The 22,452-nt window shown below is 38.2% G+C and overlaps 1 protein-coding gene across 1 annotated transcript in view; it reads right to left on the bottom strand.

Moving 5' to 3' along the window:
• CDS1 (CDP-diacylglycerol synthase 1) overlaps positions 1 to 22,452 on the bottom strand; it is a 66,681-nt gene that overhangs the window by 33,567 nt on the left and 10,662 nt on the right. Inside the window, exons 2-3 of the mRNA XM_037529071.1 lie at positions 5,453 to 5,580; positions 1,688 to 1,784 (exon numbers count right to left, since the gene is read on the bottom strand). Coding sequence (XP_037384968.1) covers positions 1,688 to 1,784; positions 5,453 to 5,580 — 225 coding nt within the window. The remainder of the gene's footprint in view (positions 1 to 1,687; positions 1,785 to 5,452; positions 5,581 to 22,452) is intronic.

The following is a 22,452-nucleotide window of genomic DNA, read 5'->3' as shown; positions in this document are numbered from 1 at the left end:
AACTGTGTCAAAAGTCTCAGAGTGAAAAGACTGCACGCTGGGTGCTTCCCTCCAGTCACACCTGGCAGTGCTCACACCGGCATGCCTGACCTTAGGAAAGCATGTTCTGCCCTCACCTTAAGTTGGTCCTATCCATTATTCACTTTCCCTTTGTAAGAAAACACTCTTTAAGATGTCAGCAAATTAACAGAACAAAGGTAGTAATTTCTGATTCATTTTCATTATCGTGATATCCCCCAAGGATGTACAAAATTAACAAGGATAAAAAGTGAAAGACTTAAACAGGCTTAAAAGAGCTGCTTCAAGTGTTTTTGTTTAAGTGTGGTGTTAATTTCTTTTCAATTGTGTCTAATTTCACTCCATATCTTTTTCTTTTATAAAATCAAATGAAAACCATATCATATTGCCCATAAGGTTATCACTATGACTAGGACTGAGCATGAAGGTGGAGGGGAAGACAGGTGAGCTAGATAAACAGACTTCTAAGTGGGCAGGAGAAGCCAGAAAACAGAGGGATGCATACAGAAGATGCTAAGTTAACTGCGATGGGATAAAGAAAAATAATAACAAAGAGGGATGCCTAACATATCCCTAAGAGCAGCTCACTGCTCAGTAGCTAGTGATTGATGAGTGCTGAACAAATGCACTTTTCTTCACACTTTAGACTTCAAATGCTTCATGCTCCTTTAGATAGCAAGGCTTTTATCCACAGATATTCTCTGCTGTGACACTCTGTCCCCCCTGCAACTCACTTCAACTCTCTGACTCCGACACAGCCTTCTGGGCACAGTATCCCTGGAGTCTCCTGGCTCCCATTTGTTCTGTTAGCACCCACTGCTTTCAAATACTTGCTGCAGTTTGTCATTATATATCTAACAGATGCTCTTAAGTATAGCCAGTAAGCTCCAAGAAGACAGAGGCAGGTGTGACTTCTCTGCACCAGTGGATCATTTCCCAGAACTGGCGTCTTGAGTTTACCTGGAAGCATTTGCTGGATGAATTAATTAGAAGCATAAAAGACTCATCTGGCTTCATGACTTGTTAGGCTTCCCCAAAACAATAAAATCCCAAACTCTGACAATGGTTGGAGTCTCATCCCTAAATACGCTCTACTTGCACAACTTGTAGATCCTCCAAGGAACCGCATTCTGTTATTACCTCCATGCCTTCCCCTTCCAGCCCTTTCTTCAGGACTCAGTTTTGTCTTTACCTCTTCTGGAAGTGTTCCTTTATGTCGCTCTCAGATTGGGATACACACTTTTTTATTGAGCTCTCTCTAAAAGGTCTATCAAGAGATTTATTCCACTATTTCCAATTCTCATATGGTTACTTACATGTCTCTGCCATTAGACTGAGTTCCTTGAAGTTAGTGATCTAGCTATATTATATATGCTGAATGTGTGTGTGCATGTTTCTGTCATATATAATGTTTGGAAAATGTCTGACAAAAAGATAAATATCTATTGTGTGTATTTGGTCTCTGCTGACTGAATATATTAAATAGCCATTCTTGAAGTAGAAAAGATTGGCCTAGGTCATTTCATGAACTAGAAGATGCTCAAAGGAACTAAATTTGCTATAACTGAGCTTCAAACTACCTTCTTTTTTATGACATGCTCAAATTACTTAAATTGTATCAATGCTGAAAATAAAGCAAGGGATGTTTATGAAAAGGTAAAACACTTACAAGAAGCATCAGCATAAACGATCCCATATAGATGATCAGGAAAAACAATGAAATCATAGTTAAAGTAAGAATTCCACGAATCCACCAGTTTTTCCACCTACAAAGAAAATGTTTATAAAGTTAGCATTTAATGTGTTCTTAGTTTTTTGTTTGGTTTCAGCACTGAGTTGATATACTTAATGGAATTGTCCTAACCATACATTAAGAATCTCAACTTTTACTTTATGTAATAAGAACCAACACCAAAAAACAAAAACAAAAACACCAACCAACCTAGCAACATTCATTCACTACTGAGAGCGAAATTCAATCTAAAAATTATGTTAGTTAAAGAAAGAAAAGTAACTTCTGTTCAATATGACTGAGGATGAGACACAAGGCAAGGTGGTCACTGTGTGTTTGAGCACATCCCACTAGTGGTCACCAGGAGAGGGAGGAGAAGCTGGATGTAAAAAGTCCTATTAAAAAAAAGGGGATCAGGGTGTCGCTTGTGGCACAGGTGGTTGAGCGCAGTGCTGTGAAGCTGTCCACAGCCTCTGCAGTGCAGCTATCCACAGCCTCTGCAGTGCAGCTGTCCATAGCCTCTGCAGTGCGGATTCAATCCTGGCCAGCCAGGGAGATACCCACATGGCATGGCAGACCTGTCCTGTCTCACCCGCTGCTCCCCTCAGCAGTGTATTTCAGTCAGTCTGCCTGTTCTGCTCCCACTCTGTCTCTGGTGAATCCTCTCACCCCCACACCTCTGGCCTGTACCCAGTTCTTGTATGCATAAATAAATCAATGTTTAAAAAAAAAAAAAGGTGTTTAGTCCTGTAGGGTGGTATATAAAAATAGTAGTGACATTAATGTGATATAGAAAGAGAGCATGGCTTTTCAATGAGGAAAAAGTAAAGAAAGGATAATGCAGAACTGAAACTGGAGAGCCCTGTGATCTTCGTGAAGGAGGAGGCACTCAGTGAAAGGGAGGTCAGTCACCAAAGGCAGAGCCAGACTGATGGACACGTCCTTCTACTGCTCACAGAATGCTGCCTGCCTGCTGTCCTCGATTAGGGACAGGTCCTTTGGAGCAGAGATGCCCTGCAGGTATGCCTGGCTGGTTCCTCGTGGGCTGGAAACTCATCTCCGGCAACCCCCAGGAGCCTCACACTGCATGTCCAGCGTATCTTACAAATAGCATCACTCTTTATGTGACAATGTCATGAAAAATGTTGGCAACTGCTTTGAAAAAACCAAATTCTAACACGTACACATGGATGATGATTTCTGAATCTAAAATTGCTGCCCCCTACTTTTGCTCATTCTATACTATACTCACAGTAATTTTCTTTAAGAATTCTCTGATTTCTATTAATTCAAATGACAGCATTTAAATTATAAGAGATTTTAATTCAAAATAATGTATGGTAACGTATGCACTGCATTCTGAGCACAGATCCTCATTCTGTTTCCTATAAAAAATACTAATTGACTTCATCCACTTATCAAATATTGCTTATCAATGCTGCTTTCAACAACTCTCCTGTATAGCCCATATACTCTAACAAATTACTCATTCTCAAATATTCCTTTTATCAAGTCATTCCTGCATTCAAATCTAAATGCCAACAACATTAAGTCAAAGATTCTGAGGTTAATCATGAAGTCGTCAAATTGTGCTTTCCTCTACTGTTTAAACAACTAAAGTCTCATGAATTTCTTTACAGACTCATAAATTTCTCACAAGACTGTATGCTTTGGGCTAATTTGAAATGGGTATAGAGTGAAAAATGCTATAGTTAAATAAAATATTTAAATAATTAAAAAATGCTATAGTTAAAAGGTTCCATTGTGGGTTTTTTCCTTTTTTAGGTAATGTTAATTTTAATCATTGTAATTTGGAAGTAAAGAACACCCTCCCCCACCACATCTGGTGAAGTTACCATAGCTCGCCCACCACCAAAGCACCCAAAGTCACCACCACAGTCCATTGTGCTTCTCCCTCCCCCCACTTTGTACTCATCCCTCCTTCTCCCCTCCCATCTGATGCCTCAGTTCTATAGTCAGCTTTCCAGGGCTTGTTTTTGAGTTTGGCTTTAGATGGCCCTTTGTCTGGTTTCTCTCTATATATTACATTTGGTTGTATAGATCTAACTCTTTGGGGATTAATAAATGGATTAGGAAACTGAGCTGTCACAGAGCTAGTCAAATGGGAATAAAGAATCATAACCTGCAAATAATCCTGTCCTGTATAAATGAAACTCAGAAGCATATTTATTCCTCCTTTGGAACTTATCCTCAGCCTCAAAATCATCAAGAACCTCTTCTAGAAAAGAGGATACTACATATGTCAGAAATGAGTCCTTTGGTGGGTGCTGCCAATGTCAATGTTTGTTCCTGACACTGGAGCCTGGCTTGAACTACAGAGAATGGCAGCATCTGAGACCCTGAGGTTTTAAACAGGGAAGCTACTGTCTTTGTATTATCTAACAATTCCAAGGTAATTGAAACTCTGAGCCCTCAACATATTCTGATTATCTTTATTAGATTTTGAAATATTCACTTAGTATTTATAGAGAAGTTTCTTAAAAAGACTGAAGCTGGTCACATATTTCATATTGTTCACTTTTTTTTACAAAAAAACTCATTCATTCATAAATAAAGTACAATTTCTGGTTCAGAATATGATTCTATCATTACTAACTATGTGACTGTTGCTATATATCTGTGTATCAGTTTCCTTAGTATACAATAGATTTAACTGTATATATGTTACAGGGTTGCTGTGAAAATTAAATTAGTGGATACATGTAAAGCACCTAGACCAGTGTCTACCACAGAATAAATATCAGCTACTATTACTTCTTGATAGTTCGTATCAGAAGAAAAATATTAATCATTAAGGGAAATCTCATAAATGATATACATTATCATTCTTATTTAATAACCATTATTAAAAAACTCGGGGGTTTGAGATAGATCTCATGAGATTTTAAATTAATGGTATATTTGTGAACTAGGTCATGAAAACAACCAGGAATAAGAACAGTTAAAACAATAATCATGCTTTCAATAATGGACAGCAAGAAGTTTGTTCTATTGGTCAAAAATAAGAAAACTTTTGCTTTAGGTCAAGTTATTCCCTAGAAATTAAAAAATCAGAAACCCCTATATTTCATTTCCTACATAAGACTAAACCAGTGGTATTAAAATCACCTTAGTAAGTCACAATCAGCATTTTTTGTTCAACAATACAAAACAGTATCAAATATCAAAGAGAGAAAACAGGGGATCAATACATAGTAATGCCCAGAATTGGTTTTTTGCCAACCTATTTTGTAGCAGTTAAAATGTACATTTTTATGTCCTTTGGATGAGATGTAAAATGTGTGTTATAGTCAAAAAACTTGGAAAAACACTATTTCTATACCAGCATTTAAAATTTCATATGTTAATCTGGATAAAAGCTTACATTATTTTGCTTTTAAAAATTGTATAATTTATATTGTTATAGCATATAATGGAGGGCAATATAAAATTATTTAAAATTTGGCACAAATATAAAAGAGCAAAAAGCTGTGGAGCTTTGACTAGTAATTTTATTCAGTTAAAATGAAAAGTTACCTATTTCTGCCTGGTATTTGAAAAAGAGGGAACAAAAAATTTGGAATTTGCTTTTTTAGATGTTCCAATAGCAATACTTCACAAAAGTAAAATTAATTACACATACCAGTATAACCTCATAGCTTATTTTGTGCACCCGTAACATTTATCCTCATCCAATCATACCTTGAAGATAAACCAGATAAAGCTTTCTTGAGGATCTCAGGGGTTCTGTCTGAGGATGGTGGAATTTCTGGAATATCAGAATCTATTCTGGAATCCAAATCTCCATATCGGTCATCAATATCTGTTTCCTAAAATTAAAGAAAAGGAAAATCATTGCAAAATGGGAGAGGGAAGCACATGGTTGCCAATACATTTATTTGTTGCTATGTGTCAACTGCTCAGCGACATAACTTGAAACAGACGAAAAAACCAAGTTAACTTATCTTGAATTTCTAAGCACTGCTGTACTTCCTTATTAGAAAGATTTGATCATCTTTGCTAACATCTATCAATGGACAGGATTATTTCATTTATTTATTTTTTTAAAGATTTATTTATTTATTTATACAAGCACTGGGTACAGTCAGAAGCGCGGGAGGGTGAGAGAATTCACCAGAGCCAGAGCGGGGAGCAGAGCAGGCAGAAGGACCGAAGTACACTGCTGAGGGGAGCAGTGGGCGGCAGGAGAGGTCTGCGCACCATGTGGGACCCTCCTCCGGTGGCCGGGGAGCAGCCGGGGATCGAACCGGAGCTGCAGAGGCTGTGGGCAGCTTTGCAACCCAGCGCTCAACCACTGCGCCACCGGGGAGGCCCTATACAGGATTATTTTAAATAAAGGACAAAAAAGAAACTTCCATACCATCTAAATCAGAAATTTACAATACAAAGTTTACTATTCAACTCCTTAACTAGCAGAATAAGGTATTAATTCTATGTGGAGCCTGAGAGCTGTGCACAGTTCCTTTTCAAAATCTGATGACAATCAAAGCATGAAAAACAAGAGTAATATCTCAAATGGGCATAACATTACATATATGTACATATACACATATAACTATATACCAATACATGTATATTATGTTGACATATACATGTACAATGTGTATGCATTGCATATAATATATACTCATGTATATTTAAACTTAACTTACATCATTTTTTATTAGAACCTCAAGAGACAATCCCAACATAGCAGGTAAAATCCATTATCATCTCAGTTTCATTAACAGTAAACTATGATCACAAGCATTTGCTTTGTATGAGATTTTTTAAAGTTATTTAAACTCAACTGACTTTTTAAAAAGTATAATTGATATATAACATTAGGTTAGTTTCAGGTATTACAATATTGTATATATATTTAGTCATTCAGATGACCAAAATGTATTTCTCATATGTATTTTTTTTTTAATAATAAATTTTATTGTTATATTCCCCATACAATTGCAGCCCCCCATTCTGACCCCAATCCCTCCCCTCCCACCCCCGCCCCCCAAAAAAGTGTCTCTGGTTCATAGTTTTTTGTTGATTTTGATTTTCACTTTCTTATAGTTATTCATTTTCCTGGTCCCTTATTTAAGTTTTCTAGATTCCTGCTATGAGTGAGACCATCCGGTATTTTTCTTTTTCTTTTTGGCTTATTTCGCTGAGCATGATCCCTTCCAGCGCCATCCATGTTGCTGCAAATTGCATGTGTTTATCTTTTTTGAATGATGAGTAATATTCCATGGTATATATGTACCACATCTTCTTGATCCAGTCATCTATTTTTGGGCATTTGGGTTGTTTCCAAAGCTTAGCTATTGTAAACAGTGCTGCTATAAACATAGGGTGCAGGTGTTCTTTGGAATTGATGTTTCTGTGTCCTTTGGGTAAATACCTAGGAGTGGAATTGCTGGATCATATGGAAGCTCTATGTTTAGTAGGTCCAGAAATCTCCACACAGCTCTCCACAGTGGTTGGACCAGTTTGCACTCCCACCAACAGTGCAGAAGAGTTCCTTTTTCTCCACACCCTCGCCAGCATTTGTTGTTGCTAGTTTTTTTAATATGTGCCATTCTCACTGGTGTAAGATGGTATCTCATGGTAGTTTTGATTTGCATTTCCCTGATGGCAAGTGATGTTGAACATTTTTTCATATGCCTGTTGGCCATTTGCATTTCCTCTTCAGAGAAGTTTCTTTTTAGCTCTTCTGCCCATTTTTTGACTGGATTATTTTCTTTGTTGTTGTTGAGTCTCATCAGCTCTTTGCAGATTTTTGTGATCAGTCCTTTATCATTAGTGTTGGGTGCAAAAATGTTCTCCCAGTTGGTGGGGTTTCTCTTTGTTTTTGTTATTGTCTCTTTTGCTGTGCAGAAGCTCTTTAATTTGATGTAGTCCCAGCTGTTTATCTTTGCCTTCACTCTCACTGCTTTGGGTGATGTGTCTGTAAAGATGTCTTTGATGTGCAAATCACGTAGTGTTTCGCCTATATTTCCTTCTATATATTTTATGGTTTCAGGTCTTATGTCTAGTTCTTTAATCCATTTTGAGTTGATTTTTGTGTATGGTGTGAGGTAGTGGTCAAGCTTCATTCTTTTGCATGTAGCGACCCAGTTTTCCCAGCACCATTTATTGAACAAACTTTCTTTGCTCCAATGCATAGTCTTTGCTCCTTTGTCAAAGATTAGTTGACCATAAATCTGTGGGTTTATTTCTGGATTTTCTATTCGATTCCATTGGTCTGTATGTCTGTTCTTGTTCCAATACCATGCAGTTTTGATGATTATGGCTTTGTAGTAGAGTTTGAAGTCTGGGAGTGTAATGCCTCCATTCCCTTCTTTTTTTTTCAGGAGAGCTTTGGCTATTCAGGGTTTTTTGTGATTCCATATGAATTTCATCAATAATTGTTCTATTTCTTTGAAGAATGACATTGAAATTTTGATTGGAATAGCATTGAATCTGTATATTGCTTTTGGAAGAATGGCCATTTTAATAATGTTTATTCTTCCAATCCACGAGCAGGGGATGTCTCTCCATTTCTTTGTGTCTTCTTCTATTTCTTTTAACAGTGTTTTATAGTTCTCTTTGTATAGGTCCTTTACCTCTTTTGTTAGATTTATTCCCAAATATTTGATTTTTTTTGTTTCAATAACAAAAGGGATGGTTTTTTTGATTTCTTCTTCTTCAGATTTATTGTTTGTGTATAGGAAGGCTACTGACTTTTGCGTGTTGATTTTGTATCCTGCCACTTTACTGAACTGATTGATGAGTTGAATTAGCTTTTCTGTGGAGTTTTTGGGGTTCTCTATGTATAATATCATATCGTCTGCAAATAGTGATAGTTTGACTTCTTCTTTTCCTATTTGGATTCCTTGGATGTCTTTCTCTTGTCTTATTGCCCTGGCTAGGACTTCCAGTATTATATTGAAAAGCAGTGGTGAGAGTGGACATCCTTGTCTTGTTCCAGATCTTAATGGAATTGCTTTCAGCTTTTCACCATTGAGAATGATACTGGCTGTTGGCTTGTCATAGATGGCCTTTATGATGTTGAGGTATGTTCCTTGTATCCCAAGAATTTCAAGGGCTTTTATCATGAATGGGTGTTGCACTTTGTCGAAAGCTTTCTCAGCATCTATTGATATTATCATATGGTTTTTATATTTCTTTTTGTTGATGTGTTGGATAACGTTGATTGATTTTTGGATGTTAAACCATCCTTGTGCCCCTGGAATGAATCCTACTTGGTCGTGGTGAATTATCTTATGGATACATTGTTGGATTCTGATGGCTAAAATTTTATTGAGGATTTTTGCATCAGTGTTCATTAGGGAGATTGGCCTGTAGTTTTCCTTTTTTGTGTTGTCCTTGTTCGGTTTTGGTATTAGTGTAATGTTGGCTTCATAGAACGTGTTTGGTATTGTCCCTTCCTTCTCAATTTTTTGGAAGAGTTTGTGAAGGATAGGCACTAATTCGTCTCTGAATGTTTGGTAGAATTCATTTGTAAATCCATCAGGTCCTGGGCTTTTGTTTTTGGGGAGGTTTTTGATTACCATTTCAATTTCGCTAATTGTAATTGGTCTGTTTAGGTGTTCTATTTCTTCTTTATCTAGCTTTGGGTGATTGTAGAGTTGTAGGAATTTGTCCATCTCCTCTAGATTGTTAAACTTGTTTCCATATAACTGTTCATAGTAGTTACTGATTATTCTTTTGATTTCTGCTGTGTCCGTTGTGATTTCTCCTCTTTCATTGATGATCCTGTTTATTTGTGCTTTCTCCCTTTTTTCCTTTGTGAGCCTGGCTAGGGGTTTGTCTATTTTATTGATTTTTTCAAAGAACCAGCTTTTGGTTTCATTGATCTTTTGGATTGTTTTTTTAGTTTCAATTTCATTTATTTCTGCTTTGGTTTTTATTATTTCTTTTCTTCTACTGGTTTTGGGGTTTTTTTGTTGTTCTTTTTCTAGATCTTTGAGCTTCGAGATTAGGTTGTTTCTTTGAGTTCTTTCTTGTTTCTTGATGTGAGCTTCTATTGCTATATATTTTCCTCTTATTACTGCTTTTGCTGCATCCCATACATTTAGGATATTGGTGTCCTCCTTGTCATTCAATTCAAAGAATTTTTTAATTTCTTCTTTGATCTCCTCATTAGTCCAGTGGTCTTCCAGTAGTGTGGTTTTTAATCTCCATGAGGTAGGAAAGTTCCTTGCCTTCTTTTTATGGTTTATTTCTAGTTTGATGCCTTCATGGTCAGAAAAGATGGTTGATATGATTTCAATCTTGGTGTATCTGTTGATGTTTGTCTTGTGCCCCAGTATGTGATCGATCCTGGAGAATGATCCGTGTGAGCTTGAGAAAAATGTGTACTCCGTTTTTTTGGGTTTAGTGTTCTATAGATGTCTGTTAAGCCCAATTGCTCTAGGTCCTTATTTAGAGCTTTGGTTTCTTTACTTATTTTTTGTCTTGTTGATCTATCCATTGTTGATAGTGGTGTGTTGAAGTCTCCCACTACGTATGTGTTTTCTCTGATGTCTGTTTTCAGAGAGGACAACAGTTGTCTGATATATTTTGGTGCTCCTTCGTTTGGTGAGTATATGTTAATGAGTGTTATTTCTTCTTGAAGTATTGTCCCCTTGATCATAATGTAGTGACCATTGGGGTCTCTTTTTATCTTTTTGAGTTTGAAATCTGTTTTATCTGATATAAGTATAGCTGTTCCTGCTTTCTTTTTTGGTCCATTTGCTTGTAGGATTGTTTTCCATCCTTTAACTTTGAGCCTATTTTTATCTTTTGTAGCTAAATGTGTTTCCTGGAGACAGCAAAAGGTTGGGTTTTGTTTCTTAATCCAGGCTGCAACTCTGTGTCTTTTTATTGAAGAGTTTAGTCCATTTACATTTAGAGTTAATATTGATATGTTAACATCTGTATTTGCCATTGTGTTTGTCTTTCCTTTGATTTTATTTATTTATTCTTTTAATAACTTTTTTTTTTTTGGCCTTCTTTCATTGTTATTCGTCCCTCTGGGGTTCTGGCTTTAGGACTCCTTGTAGTATTTTTTGGAGTGGGGGTTTAGTTGCAATGAAATTCCGGAGTTTCTGTTTGTCTGGGAAGGTCCATATTCTTTCTTCAAAGAGGAAGGAGAGCTTTGCGGGATAGAGTATTCTTGGTTGGCATCTGTTTTCTTGGAGTCTGTTGACTATGTCCCTCCACTCTCTCCTTGCCCGTAGTGTTTCTTCGGAGAAGTCTGATGTCAGCCTGATTGGCTTTCCTTTGAATGTTATCTGTTTCTTCCCTCTTGCCAGCTTCATTATTTTTTCCTTGTCCTGGATTCTAGGGAGCTTTACTATTATGTGTCTTGCTGTATTTTTTCTTTCGTCGTGGAAGTTTGGTGTTCTTCTTGCTTCTTGTATATCAATTTTCAGCTCCTTCTTCACATTTGGGAAGTTCTCTTCAATTATCTCTTTGAATATTTTCTCTGTTCCTACTTCTCTCTCCTCTCCTTCTGGTATTCCTATAACTCTTATATTTCCTTTCCTCATGGAGTCAGATAGTTCCCGAAGTCTTTCTTCATTCTTTTTCCTTCGTACTTCTCTTTCCTTTTCTGTTTTGGTTCTTTTTATTTCTATGTCTTCAAGAGCACTTATTCGTTCTTCCATTTCATCAATTCTGCTTTCATTGCTTTTCCCAGAATTCTTTAGTTCTTCCACTAATTCTTTGATCTCCTGCATTTCTTTTACTTCCCTCTTTAGGGACTCAATTTCATTCTTCTGATCGTTGATTATTTTTCCCTTATCATTGTTTTCCTTTATGACTTCTGTCAGTTTTTTAATCATGGCAATTTTAAATTCTCTTTCTGGAAGGCTCAGAAGTTCTTCCAAGTTACTGTCGTTGCCATCTGGGGGCTGGTTTTCTTTTTGTGGTGTGCTTTTTCTCTGGAGAGTTGCTAGGTTGCGTGTGGTTCTTCTCCTCCCTACTGTCTGTTTTCTAATTTGCCGTATGCGTTGGGACACTGTGTTGTTGGGACTGGCCGGCATCTTGGGTGGGCTTCTCTGCTCCCCTCTGGTTCCTCCAGGAGTCATCTGTCAGTTTCAAGCAGTCTTTATTGGAGAAAGGTCCCTGTCCTAAAATGCCGATGTGGGGACACACTCCCCTGTGCGCCTGGTCTGCCCCAGCGGTGGGTTCCTGTTCCCCCTCTGGGCTTGGACTGCAGGCCAGAGGGGGTCTGGCGTGGGTGAACTTCCCCTGCTCACCCCTGGCTCCTGAGGAAGCCTTGTGCAGGTAGTCTTTACTGAAGAAATGTCCCTGTTCTAAAATGGTGATGTGGGACACACTCCCTGCGCGTCCAGTCTCAGGCACACTCTTCTGCGCGCCTGGTCTGCCCCGGCTGTGGGTGCTCGCTCTCCCTGTGGGCTCAGACTACTTGTTCAGAAGGGGCCTGGTGTGGGCTAACTCCCCAGCTGGCCACTAGCTCCTTCAGGAGCCTGTGCTGGCTTCAAGTCGCTAGGTGGCGCCAGAGATCTCTCCTAGAGCCCTTGGGGAGCTGATTTTCCACCCTGTGGGACAGGGAGCAGAGCGGGGATGTTAGGGTACACCTCAACGGCTTTGGGGTGCTGTGTCTGCCTTGTGCCCCACCGTCGTGGGGAACCCACGCCCCTAATTTCGTGCCCCGGGTCTCAGTTCCAAAGCCCTCAGTTCCAGGACGCGGGCTGTAGCCCAGTTCAGTGGCGCAGGAATGGCGCCTTTTGCACCGCTCCCGTGCCTGGACGCCTGGTTCCTGCTCACTCAGGGAGGGACCTTCACCTCAGTGAGGACCTCCGCGCGCGTCTCCCCGCAAGCCTAGGTCGTCTCCCAAGCCTAGGTCGCAGGCGCGGGGACCTGGGCAGCTGCGATCCAGGTCTGCACTTGCTTTTCAAGAGCGCCAAGCGCGCCGCTTTCCGGCGCCAGCTTACCGGCAGCGGGCTGTGTGCGCGTCTCCCGGGGTCTTTGTTCTTCTCTAATGGCGCCCGGAGCCGTTCGCTCACCGCTGTGGCGAATCCTGCAGGGTTCGCCTCAGCTCCCGTTCACGGGGTGTGGTGGCTGCAATAGTTCCTTTCCGCTCACAGTCCCGCTTGCTGCGTCGTTTGTTCTTGTGGGCCGTTTTGGTTTGTTGTTTTCCTCCTCTCTGACGGTCGGAGAGTGCCGCCTCTGTATTTCTCATATGTATTTGATCTTCATTCATAGTTCCAAAACCACAGTTCCCAAAAGTCTTGGAATTTTCTAAATACTGAGGATGGCAAAAGTATCTTTTTTGCTATCTAAATAAGGTGACTTTGGGGGAATACCTATGAATGAGGACTTATTGCTGGTAGAACCAACCCTTGATTATACGGGGTTAGAACTTCCACTCATTCCTCGAGACTTCTGGAGGCTGCGTTCAGTTTCCAATGGCCAGTGATTCAATCAATCATGCCTAAGTAATGAACCCTCCATAAAAAAATCAAAAACATCAGCTTTGGAGAACATCTGGGTTGAACACATGGATGGGGAGATAGGGCAGACAGAAATCATGGGAGCTTTGTGCTCTCTCTCCATACTTGCCCAATACATCTCTTCCATCAGGCTGTTACTAAGTTATAGCCTCTCAAGAAGATGTGGTATATATACACCACGGAATGCTACTCAGCAATCATAAGAGATAAACTCATGCCATTTGCAGCAATGTGAATGGAGTTGAAAGGGATTATGCTAAGTGAAATAAGTCAAAGGGAGAAAGATAAATATAGAATAGTGTCACTGCCGGGTAGATTATAGAAAAACCAAACAAAGCATCCGACAAAGGCAAACTTTACAACCAACACTTGAAATTTGATCATTGATCTATGATTTTCAGAGGGGGAGGTGTGTAAATGAGGGCACAAGTTGGGAGAAGCACTACAGTGCCTACATCTGAGGGGGAAATCCTATACTATAAAAATATTAGCAAGGATGTAAAACAAGGCTACTTCAATAACAAAATAAAGTTATATTCGATATGATAAATTAGTCATCCAATGAGTTACCTGAGTTCTGTAAGCTGCCCCAGCAAATTAATCAAACGTTAAGTATGAAATCCAGAAACTTCATTTATATAACTAGTTGGTCAGAAATATAGATAATGGGGGGGGTGTGAAAGGAGGGGGATTGTGACTGGATCTGAAGTGGAAGGTGATCTTGGGAGACTGAGAACTTAACCCTGTAGAATCTAATGGTACCTCTGGGTAGATCATATTAGAATTGAGCATGAATCGAGTTAAATTTTATGATACCCGCTGGTGTCTTGAAAATTGTATGTGTGTGTGGAGGGCCCCCATCAGGTATACAAGATGATTTATATTTATATATACTGCTAAATAATGACCACAGTAGGCCTCATTATCACCCATTAACATACATAGTTGGAAACATTTTTGTGTATGTCTGATGAACCCTTTTAAGATTTATTACTAGCAACTTGCAAACACAGAGTATTATTAACTATAGTCATGTCATTTTTATCCTTCATTTTGTTTATCTTTGATCTGTAAATGTTGAACCATTCTTGTGTCCCTTGAATAAATCCCCTATGGTCATGGTTTATGATGCTTTTAATGTATACTTGAATTTGATTTGCTAATAATTTGTTGAGGATTTTTGCATCTAGGTTCATGAGGGATACTGGCCTGGAATATTCTTTATTGAGTTGTCCTTGTCTGGTTTTGGCATCAGAGTAATGGTAACCTTGTAAGATGAGTTAGGAAGAATTCCCTTCTCTTCTACTTTCTGAAGTATGAAAAGGATTGGTATTCATTTTTCTTTGCATCTTTGTTATAATTCACTAGTGATGCCTGGTCTTTTCGTCCTGGTGTTTTGTTTCCTTGGAAGACTTTGGATTCCATCTCCCTACCAGTAATCAGTCTATTCATACTTTCCATTTTTTCATGATTCAATCTGTGAAGGTTGTATGTTTCCAGGTATTTACCTATTTTTTATAGGTTATCCAATTTGTTGGCATATGATTTTTCATAATAGTCACATGAGGTCTTCTCTATTTCTGTGGTGTCACTTGTAATACCTCTTTCACTTCTGATTCACTTATTTGAATAAATGTAGCTACAAGTCAGTCCTTTTATCTTTTCAAAGAATCAGTCTTTGGTTTAGTTTCATCAATCTTTTCTATTTTCTTCAGTCTCTTGCATTTATTTCTGCCATGATGATTATCATTTCCTTCCTTCTACTAATTTGGGGCTTCATTTGCTTTAAAAAAATTCTTTTGATTCCCTGAGATATAAAGCTAGATTAAGATTTTTTATCATTCCTGAGGTACCCTGTATTACTATGAACATCCCTCTTAGAACCGCTTTCACTGCATACTGTATGTTTCGTTATGCCATTTTTCCATCTTTGTCTCGAGGGACTGTTAAAAATTTCTCCTTTGATTTCTATATTGACCCATTGTTAGTTCAGCAGCACTGTTATTTAACCTCCACATAGAAGTGTTTGTAACTGATTGACAATTGTGGTCAGAGAAGCTGTTCGTTATGATTTCAATCTTAAATTTATTAAACTTATTTTTTTGTGCTAATGTACAATTTATCCTGAAGAATGCCCCATGTGCACTTGAGAAGACTGTATTCTTCTGCTTTGGAATGGAATGTTCTGTATATACCTATAAAGTTCATCTGATCTAATGTGTCATTTAATGCTGATGTTACCTTATTGGTTTTCTGCCTAGATGATCTATTTATTGATTAAGTGGGGTATTAAAATTCCCTATTAATACTGGATTGCTGTCTATCTTTCTTTAGGTCTGTTAAAATTTGCTTAATATAAGTAGGTGCTCCTATGTTGGGTGCATAAATATTTATAACTGCTATGTCTTCCTGTAGGATTGATTATTTACCATTAGGTAATACCACTATTTGTCTTTATTACAATCTTTGTTTTAAAGTCTATTTTATCTGATATAGTATAGTTTCCCAGCTCTCTTTTGATTTCTATTTAAATGGGCCACCTATTTCCTTCTATGTCTTCCTTACATCTGCAATAAATCACTTCTAGATAGCATATAGATGTTTTTTTCCACCATCAATTCAGTTATACTTTGTCTTTTAATTAAAGAATATAGTTATTTATATTTAAAGTAATTATTGATAGATATGAATCTGCTATTTTATTCATTGTTTTTTTTTGTGTTTTGTAGTTCTTCACAAATGAGTTCCAAGAGTGCATGTATGTGAGCTGTATGTATACTGGAGTCTTTAGACAAAAGTGCTCAATTTAAATTTTCAGATAGAGTATAGACAAAGAATTTTAAGACCAGAGCTGCCTGCTCAGTTTAGATACTGCACATTGTGTTGAGATGTAATGCTCTCCATTTGTATGTGCTCCCTTTTCCTACACAACCCTTGCAGCCCTTCAAATAAAGAACGATACCAACACAAATGCTTGGGGAGAGTAATCTACAGAGGCCTAAGTTGGGGGCAAAGAAACTGGCTGAGTTGGGATACAGGGAAGACAACACTCACAGGAAATAAACAAATATACACACACACACACACACACACACACACAAACCAAATGGAACATATACTAGAACACTGGGCCAGAAGTGATCATGGGAGTAAAATAGCTAGGAATTCATTATATTTTGGAATCACAACTCAAACTTAGCCCTTATTAGCAACAATGTCTTGGCAAATTTCATCACCCTTTTAACTGATTCTTCATTCATAAAATGAAAGCATTTACTATAATGCTAATATTGCAATTGAATTGTCTCTCAGTTCCTCATTAAGTGACTTAGCAAGTAAAATCTTAACCTTAGGGGAATATTTCAGTTTTCATAACACAAAACTAACTATAATTTTGTTTACTAACTATAATTTTCTTATTAAACAATGTGAAATTAAATGTATCATTGTACCAAGGCTGACAAACGAAACAGATACGTTGGGTTCCCATTGACACTAGAGTCAGCTAGCCACAAAGCAGTGTAAGCAGACAGAGATGCTCACTAATAATCCAACACACAGATATCCCCTGAAAATGTCAAAGTACCTGCTGTCAGTTTGACCTGCCAGCAGGTCTTTGACATCTAGAACAATGGAGCACATCACTATTTTTCTTTTCCTGCCACTCTTGTTTCACCTTTAATAACCCAGAGTGTTGAGGGCATAGAGTGAGTGGTAACAGAAAAGATGAATAATGGAAGTGAATGCAGAAGGCAACATATCACCATATCACATGTCACAGAAAGAGCACTAGACTTAGGAATCAGGTGTTGCCAGTACAAAATCCACCTCTGCAAGGGTAAAGCACTTGTCCTAGAAGAAACTCACCCTTCAGTTTCCTCATTTATAAAATAAAAGCACTACAGTAGAAGTCAAATGGTATTCCTCAAACATCAAAGAACTTGACAAGTCACTTCAAAGTCTAATTGGCAAAAATGGTGTTACAACCTTCCCCTTCCCTCTGCACAAACTTCCCCTTCCTCTGCTCTCAAGAAAGCTGTCTTGCTTTTTATTTTTATTTAGTTCCTGATTCATATACCTTAGAGAAACACATAATAAATAACAAGATTTAACTAGGTCTCTTCAATGTCATTCCAATAATTAAGGAATATAATTTTTAAACAGTGGCATTTTAGAACAATCCTACTCAACTACTGAAATTTGCAGCAGGGGCTCTTGTTTTTCTCTGTTTCATGTATAGATCATCTGTTACAACAACGTGAGTCTTGACAAGAAAAGCAAGAGTGTAACTGGAGATCACAGGAAAAAAAGGAAGTTGTATTTTAAAGATCAACTAGAGCAACAAGGCATTGGAGGTACATGAGGAAACCAAATAAGAAACTTCTTCTGAATCCCATAATTTAAAGACAATGGTCCTCTACTTTGCATCTTAGTGCCACATTTTCCCAAGACCCACCAGGCAATCTATGTGCCTTCGTGGTTTCCTTTTTCATCTCTCTAAAACATTGATGACTCCTATACACCTGCAGCTCTAGCTCCCAGCACTCTTAAAGTACAGATGAGTTTTCTACACACACCACCTGAAATTCAACATAAGCAAACTGACCTCTCTCTTTTCCATACCAAACTTGCTGTTGCCTCTGTATTCCCCTCTCAGAGGAAGATACCACCAGCAATACAGTTAAAATTTGGCCAAATTTCTGGCCATCACCTTATCAAACTTGTAAGTTCTTTAACCAAAGCACATTCAGTTAGTCAGCACCAAACTTGTTCTATGTCTTTCCCCCATTTCCACCCTCACTCACTGCTGCTCCTCTTGCTGAACATCATCCTCTCTCATGTAATTCATCTGTAATCCATTTTCCATGGTACATTCAAAAGAATTTCTCTAAACTGCAAATCTGATTGTAATACTCTCCTGCCTAAAACCACCAGGATAAAGCCACACTACTTGACATTCTATTGATAATCACAATAGAAACCAGCCCTTCTTTTATGACTCTCTAATTTTCAAAGAGTGCCATTCTCTCCGTTGCATCCAGATGTTTGTTCTATGTACAAAGTGTACATTTTCTCTCTTGCCCACAAGCCCTCCCCATTTCTCAAACCTGGTCCTTTCATTCTCTGAAATGAAAGGTCACTAAAATATCTTTAGAAATGCCTTCCCTGACCCTCATGCCCAGGTTAGCTGCTCTTCAACTGTGTTTCCACAATTTCCCTACTTTTACCTACTGGCCTATATTTAATTATCTGTTTGCTTGTCTTTATTTTTAGAAGCCTATAAACACTGTGAAGAGAGGAAATGCTGTACATTGGTCTCACTCTGGAGTCCCAAGAGGTCAGGAGAGGCCTTGTACAATGACTGGCATTTATTAGGCACTACATAAATAGGTGCTGAGTGAATTCTAAGTCTGTCAACTGAACTCATGCTAACATTTAAGATTAAAATGAAAAGTTCTCATCTGTTTTTGCCAACTGAGTAGTTTTGGCCAAGTCATGGTGCTTAGAATCCTCAGTTGCACTTGTACAAAATGAACGCTTCTGACCGTAAAGGAATACTCTTTTCCAAATATAAAATAATGATAACATCTGGAAAATGATGTCTGAAAGCTGAAGAAATGAAAGTTTCTTTACTACCTACAGTGAAAATACATAGGCAGTAACAGCAAAAGCACTTTATAAATACTTATTTACTCCTCACATTACCATACAGGTGTGCATATAATCATTTCCATTCTGTAGGTAATAAGTTTAGGTTCAAAAAATTAAATGCTCAACCTTTACAACCTAAACAATATTGCTGGGATTTGGAATCATACAGGAGAGAAATTATAATGACAATTCTCCGCCAAATTGATCTACACATTCAATGCAGTATCAATAAATATCTAAACAGGGCTATTGTTTTTTTCCTGGTAGAAATATACAAGCTGATTCTAAAATTTACATGACAATGTAAAGAATCTACAAGAACCAATGCAGCTTGGAAAAAGAAAAAAGTTGAAGGACTCTATTTTCATGAGTTACTATAAAGCTGTATCAAGACAGTGTGGTATTGGCCTAAACAGGGGGAAAAAAAAAAAAGATCAATGGAACAGAACAAAGAGTATAGAAATAAACTCATTTTCAACAAAGTTAGTATTTACCACAATAGATGATGCTGAAAGAGTTGGATATTGACATACAAAAAAGAACTTTGAACAATTCCTCATGCCATTTGAAAAATTAGTTCAAAATAATATTTATGTAAAACTTACTATAAAACTTCCATGAGATTGTTACAGAGACATCTCCATAAAAAAGAGAAGTATCATGTCTCCCAACCCCACTCAACTAAGGGTGATGCTGAGCAGCGAGGTGAAAATATGTAATGTGGAAGGCAGGAAGGATCCTAGGAAGGAGAAAAAGAGGGGAGGGCTCTTTTTCCTGCAGCCTGACTTGCACCCTGGTATTGCTGGGAAGGAGATGTGTAAGGAGACACCTGGAAGAGACAGTGGGAGTGAGACACCCAGGGAAGCTGACAATAGCAGCTGTTATTCTGGTGTGGTACATTCTTTTGTCACAGTTTTCTATGATCTAGTTCAGAACTCCATTCCCCCACGAGAAGGTGCCTTAGACTTGTAGCAAGCTTTTGGGCCTCAGTGGGCCCTGTTTGGCTGGGCATTTACCCACCAGGTGATGGGTAATTTGGGGTGTTTTATTCTGAACGGCCTTCTCTTTTGTCTCATTAATTCTATTAAAGTTCTTTCACACTAAGAGTCTACCTTGGCTTTGTGCACAAGGATGGCCAGACCCTTTGAGAGGGAGTAAGTTCGGGGATCCCAGGGTACCCCTCAGTCACACAGTAACAAAATCTTTGGAATCTAGGTTAGCCAAAGATTCCTTAAACATGATAACAAAAGTACAATCCACTAAAGAAAAAACTGATAAACAAAACTGCATTAAAATAAAAAATGTGGGGCCTTTTTGGTGGCTCAGGGGTTAAAGTGCTATCAAGCTATCTCCAGCCACAGTGGCATGAGTTCAGTCCCCGCCAGGGAGCTAACCAGATGGAGCAGCAGACCTCTCCACCTCTCCTATCTCACCCGCTACTCCCCGCAGCAGTGTATTTCAGTGGATCTGCCTGTTCTGCTCCCCCCTCTGTCTCTGGTGAATCCTCTCACCCCTGCACCTCTGGCCTGTACCCCAGTTCTTGTATGTACAAATAAATAAAAAATAAATATCTTAAATATCTTAAAAATAAATAAATAAATGTTCTGCTTTTCAAAGACATTGTTAATAGAATAAGGAGACAAATTATAGACTAGGAAAGGAGATTTGTAAATTACTGCAAATAGAGGCCTTGCCTCTCAAATACATAAAGAACTTTCAAAACTCAGTAAGAAAACAATCAACTCAATTAAAATACATGGACAAAATATCCAAACACACTTCACCAAAGATAATACATAGATGACAAGTAAGCATTTGCAAAATGTACAACATTATTTGTTATTAGGGACCCACAATAAGAAATGACTATATAGTTATTGGCAAACTATTTAAAAACTGAATAAGCCAAGTGTTGGAGAACATGAGGAGAAACAGAAATTCTCATATAATGCTATTGGATTTTGGGAAATGGTACAACTTTGGAAAGCAGTTTGGCTGTTTTTTTAAAAGTGAAATACACATCCATCATATGACCAGTTATTCCACACCTAAGAATTTAGCAAAAGGAAATGAAAGTATATCTCTGCACAAAAACCATACACAAGCATTCTTGGCAACTTCATTTGTAATAGCTCTAAGCTGCAATAGCTCCAACTCAAATGTCCAACAGGAAAAAGGACAAACTGAACTACATCTATAGAACAGGATACTACTTGGCAACAAAAATGAATGAACTATTGATGTCTGCAACAATATGAATGTCAAAATAATTATGCTGAGTAAAATGAAGTCAAACAAAATATACAGCGTAAGTATGCGTATTATATATATATATATGTATGTGTATATACAAACATATATGGACAGCATCCCATTAAATGACATTCTAGAAAATGCAAATTCACTTGTTGAGCTAGAAAGCAGATCAGTGGTTATCTGAGGGTCAGGGGGCAGCTACAGAAGAGCGGGAGCAAATTTTTCATGGTAATGTATAGGTTCATTATCTAGTGAATTCCTGGGTGTATAGGTATGTCAAAAGTCAGCAATTTGCATAGTTTAAGTATGGTCAGTTCAGTGGATGTCGCTGAATACAGTGAAATCTATGAGATTGCAGGAAACCATGATCAGGGAAAAAGGACAGAGGTGTTTCCCGGCACTGGGGAATGAATGGACAGGAAATGGGGCACAGAGTTCAGAAAGGTCTCAAATTTAATGAATGGTTTAGAAGTCAACAAAGAATTATACACTAATTCTCTCACACTTTCCACCCTTTCACATCTGGTCCCCTAAAAAGTGAGTAAGGTAGCCAAGGTCAACTTCTCTACTAGGGGCCACTTGGGGTTCACACTGCTCCTTTTACCTCAGTCTTGCATAGAAACTGCAATCAAGCAAAACAGAAACCCTCAAGTGACGCGAAGTTCGGTGTCTAAAAGGAAGACGCTTTTAAAAATCTTGATGCTAAACAGTTCTTACTTGAAAGAACATTAGGTTAGATTCCCTATTTCAGCATTTTCCATTTATTTCTTGATAGTTTTCCACATAAACATGGATTCCTTCTCATTCTCCTAGCAGAGGAAGTGAACAGAGCATAGAACTATCTCTAGGGAGGGGAACTAAGCTGATATATTTCCTAGTAAGTCAGCAGTGTTGTCAAGCAAAAGCTGCCTGGCAGTGGGAGGGGTGTGATGGGCAGGTAGGGGGGCAGGTGATGGAGCTTCAAGATTCCAAATGATGATCAATGGTCGAAGGACTTAACATTGTATGTATTCTATAGAGAAATCTGATAATCTCAGTCCTATGATCCTATTCAATACTTGTTAATTATGATCCTTTCTAAATTTGAATTGGAAAGGGATAAACTGATCCTCCAAATCTGTTCCCCTCCACTGAAGAAAGAGGTGATTAGATGGCTGAGTACACCACCATACTATTCTGATCAGCAGTTTGGCTGTTTTTTTAAAAGTGAAATACACATCCATCATATGACTAGATCAGAGAAAAACAAATGTGCCCCAGCAGAATAGACAATGTCTTAGTAAAAGGCAAATCCAACATTTATCAATCATTTAAAATCTTCCAAATCCA

This window comes from Talpa occidentalis, unplaced genomic scaffold (genome assembly GCF_014898055.3).
Source record: "Talpa occidentalis isolate TD23 unplaced genomic scaffold, MPIMG_talOcc4v2.1 talOcc4.6, whole genome shotgun sequence".
NCBI classification, from domain to species: domain Eukaryota; kingdom Metazoa; phylum Chordata; class Mammalia; order Eulipotyphla; family Talpidae; genus Talpa; species Talpa occidentalis.
Note: the sequence above shows the minus strand (reverse complement) of the source record. Positions and strands in the feature narration are given on the sequence as shown.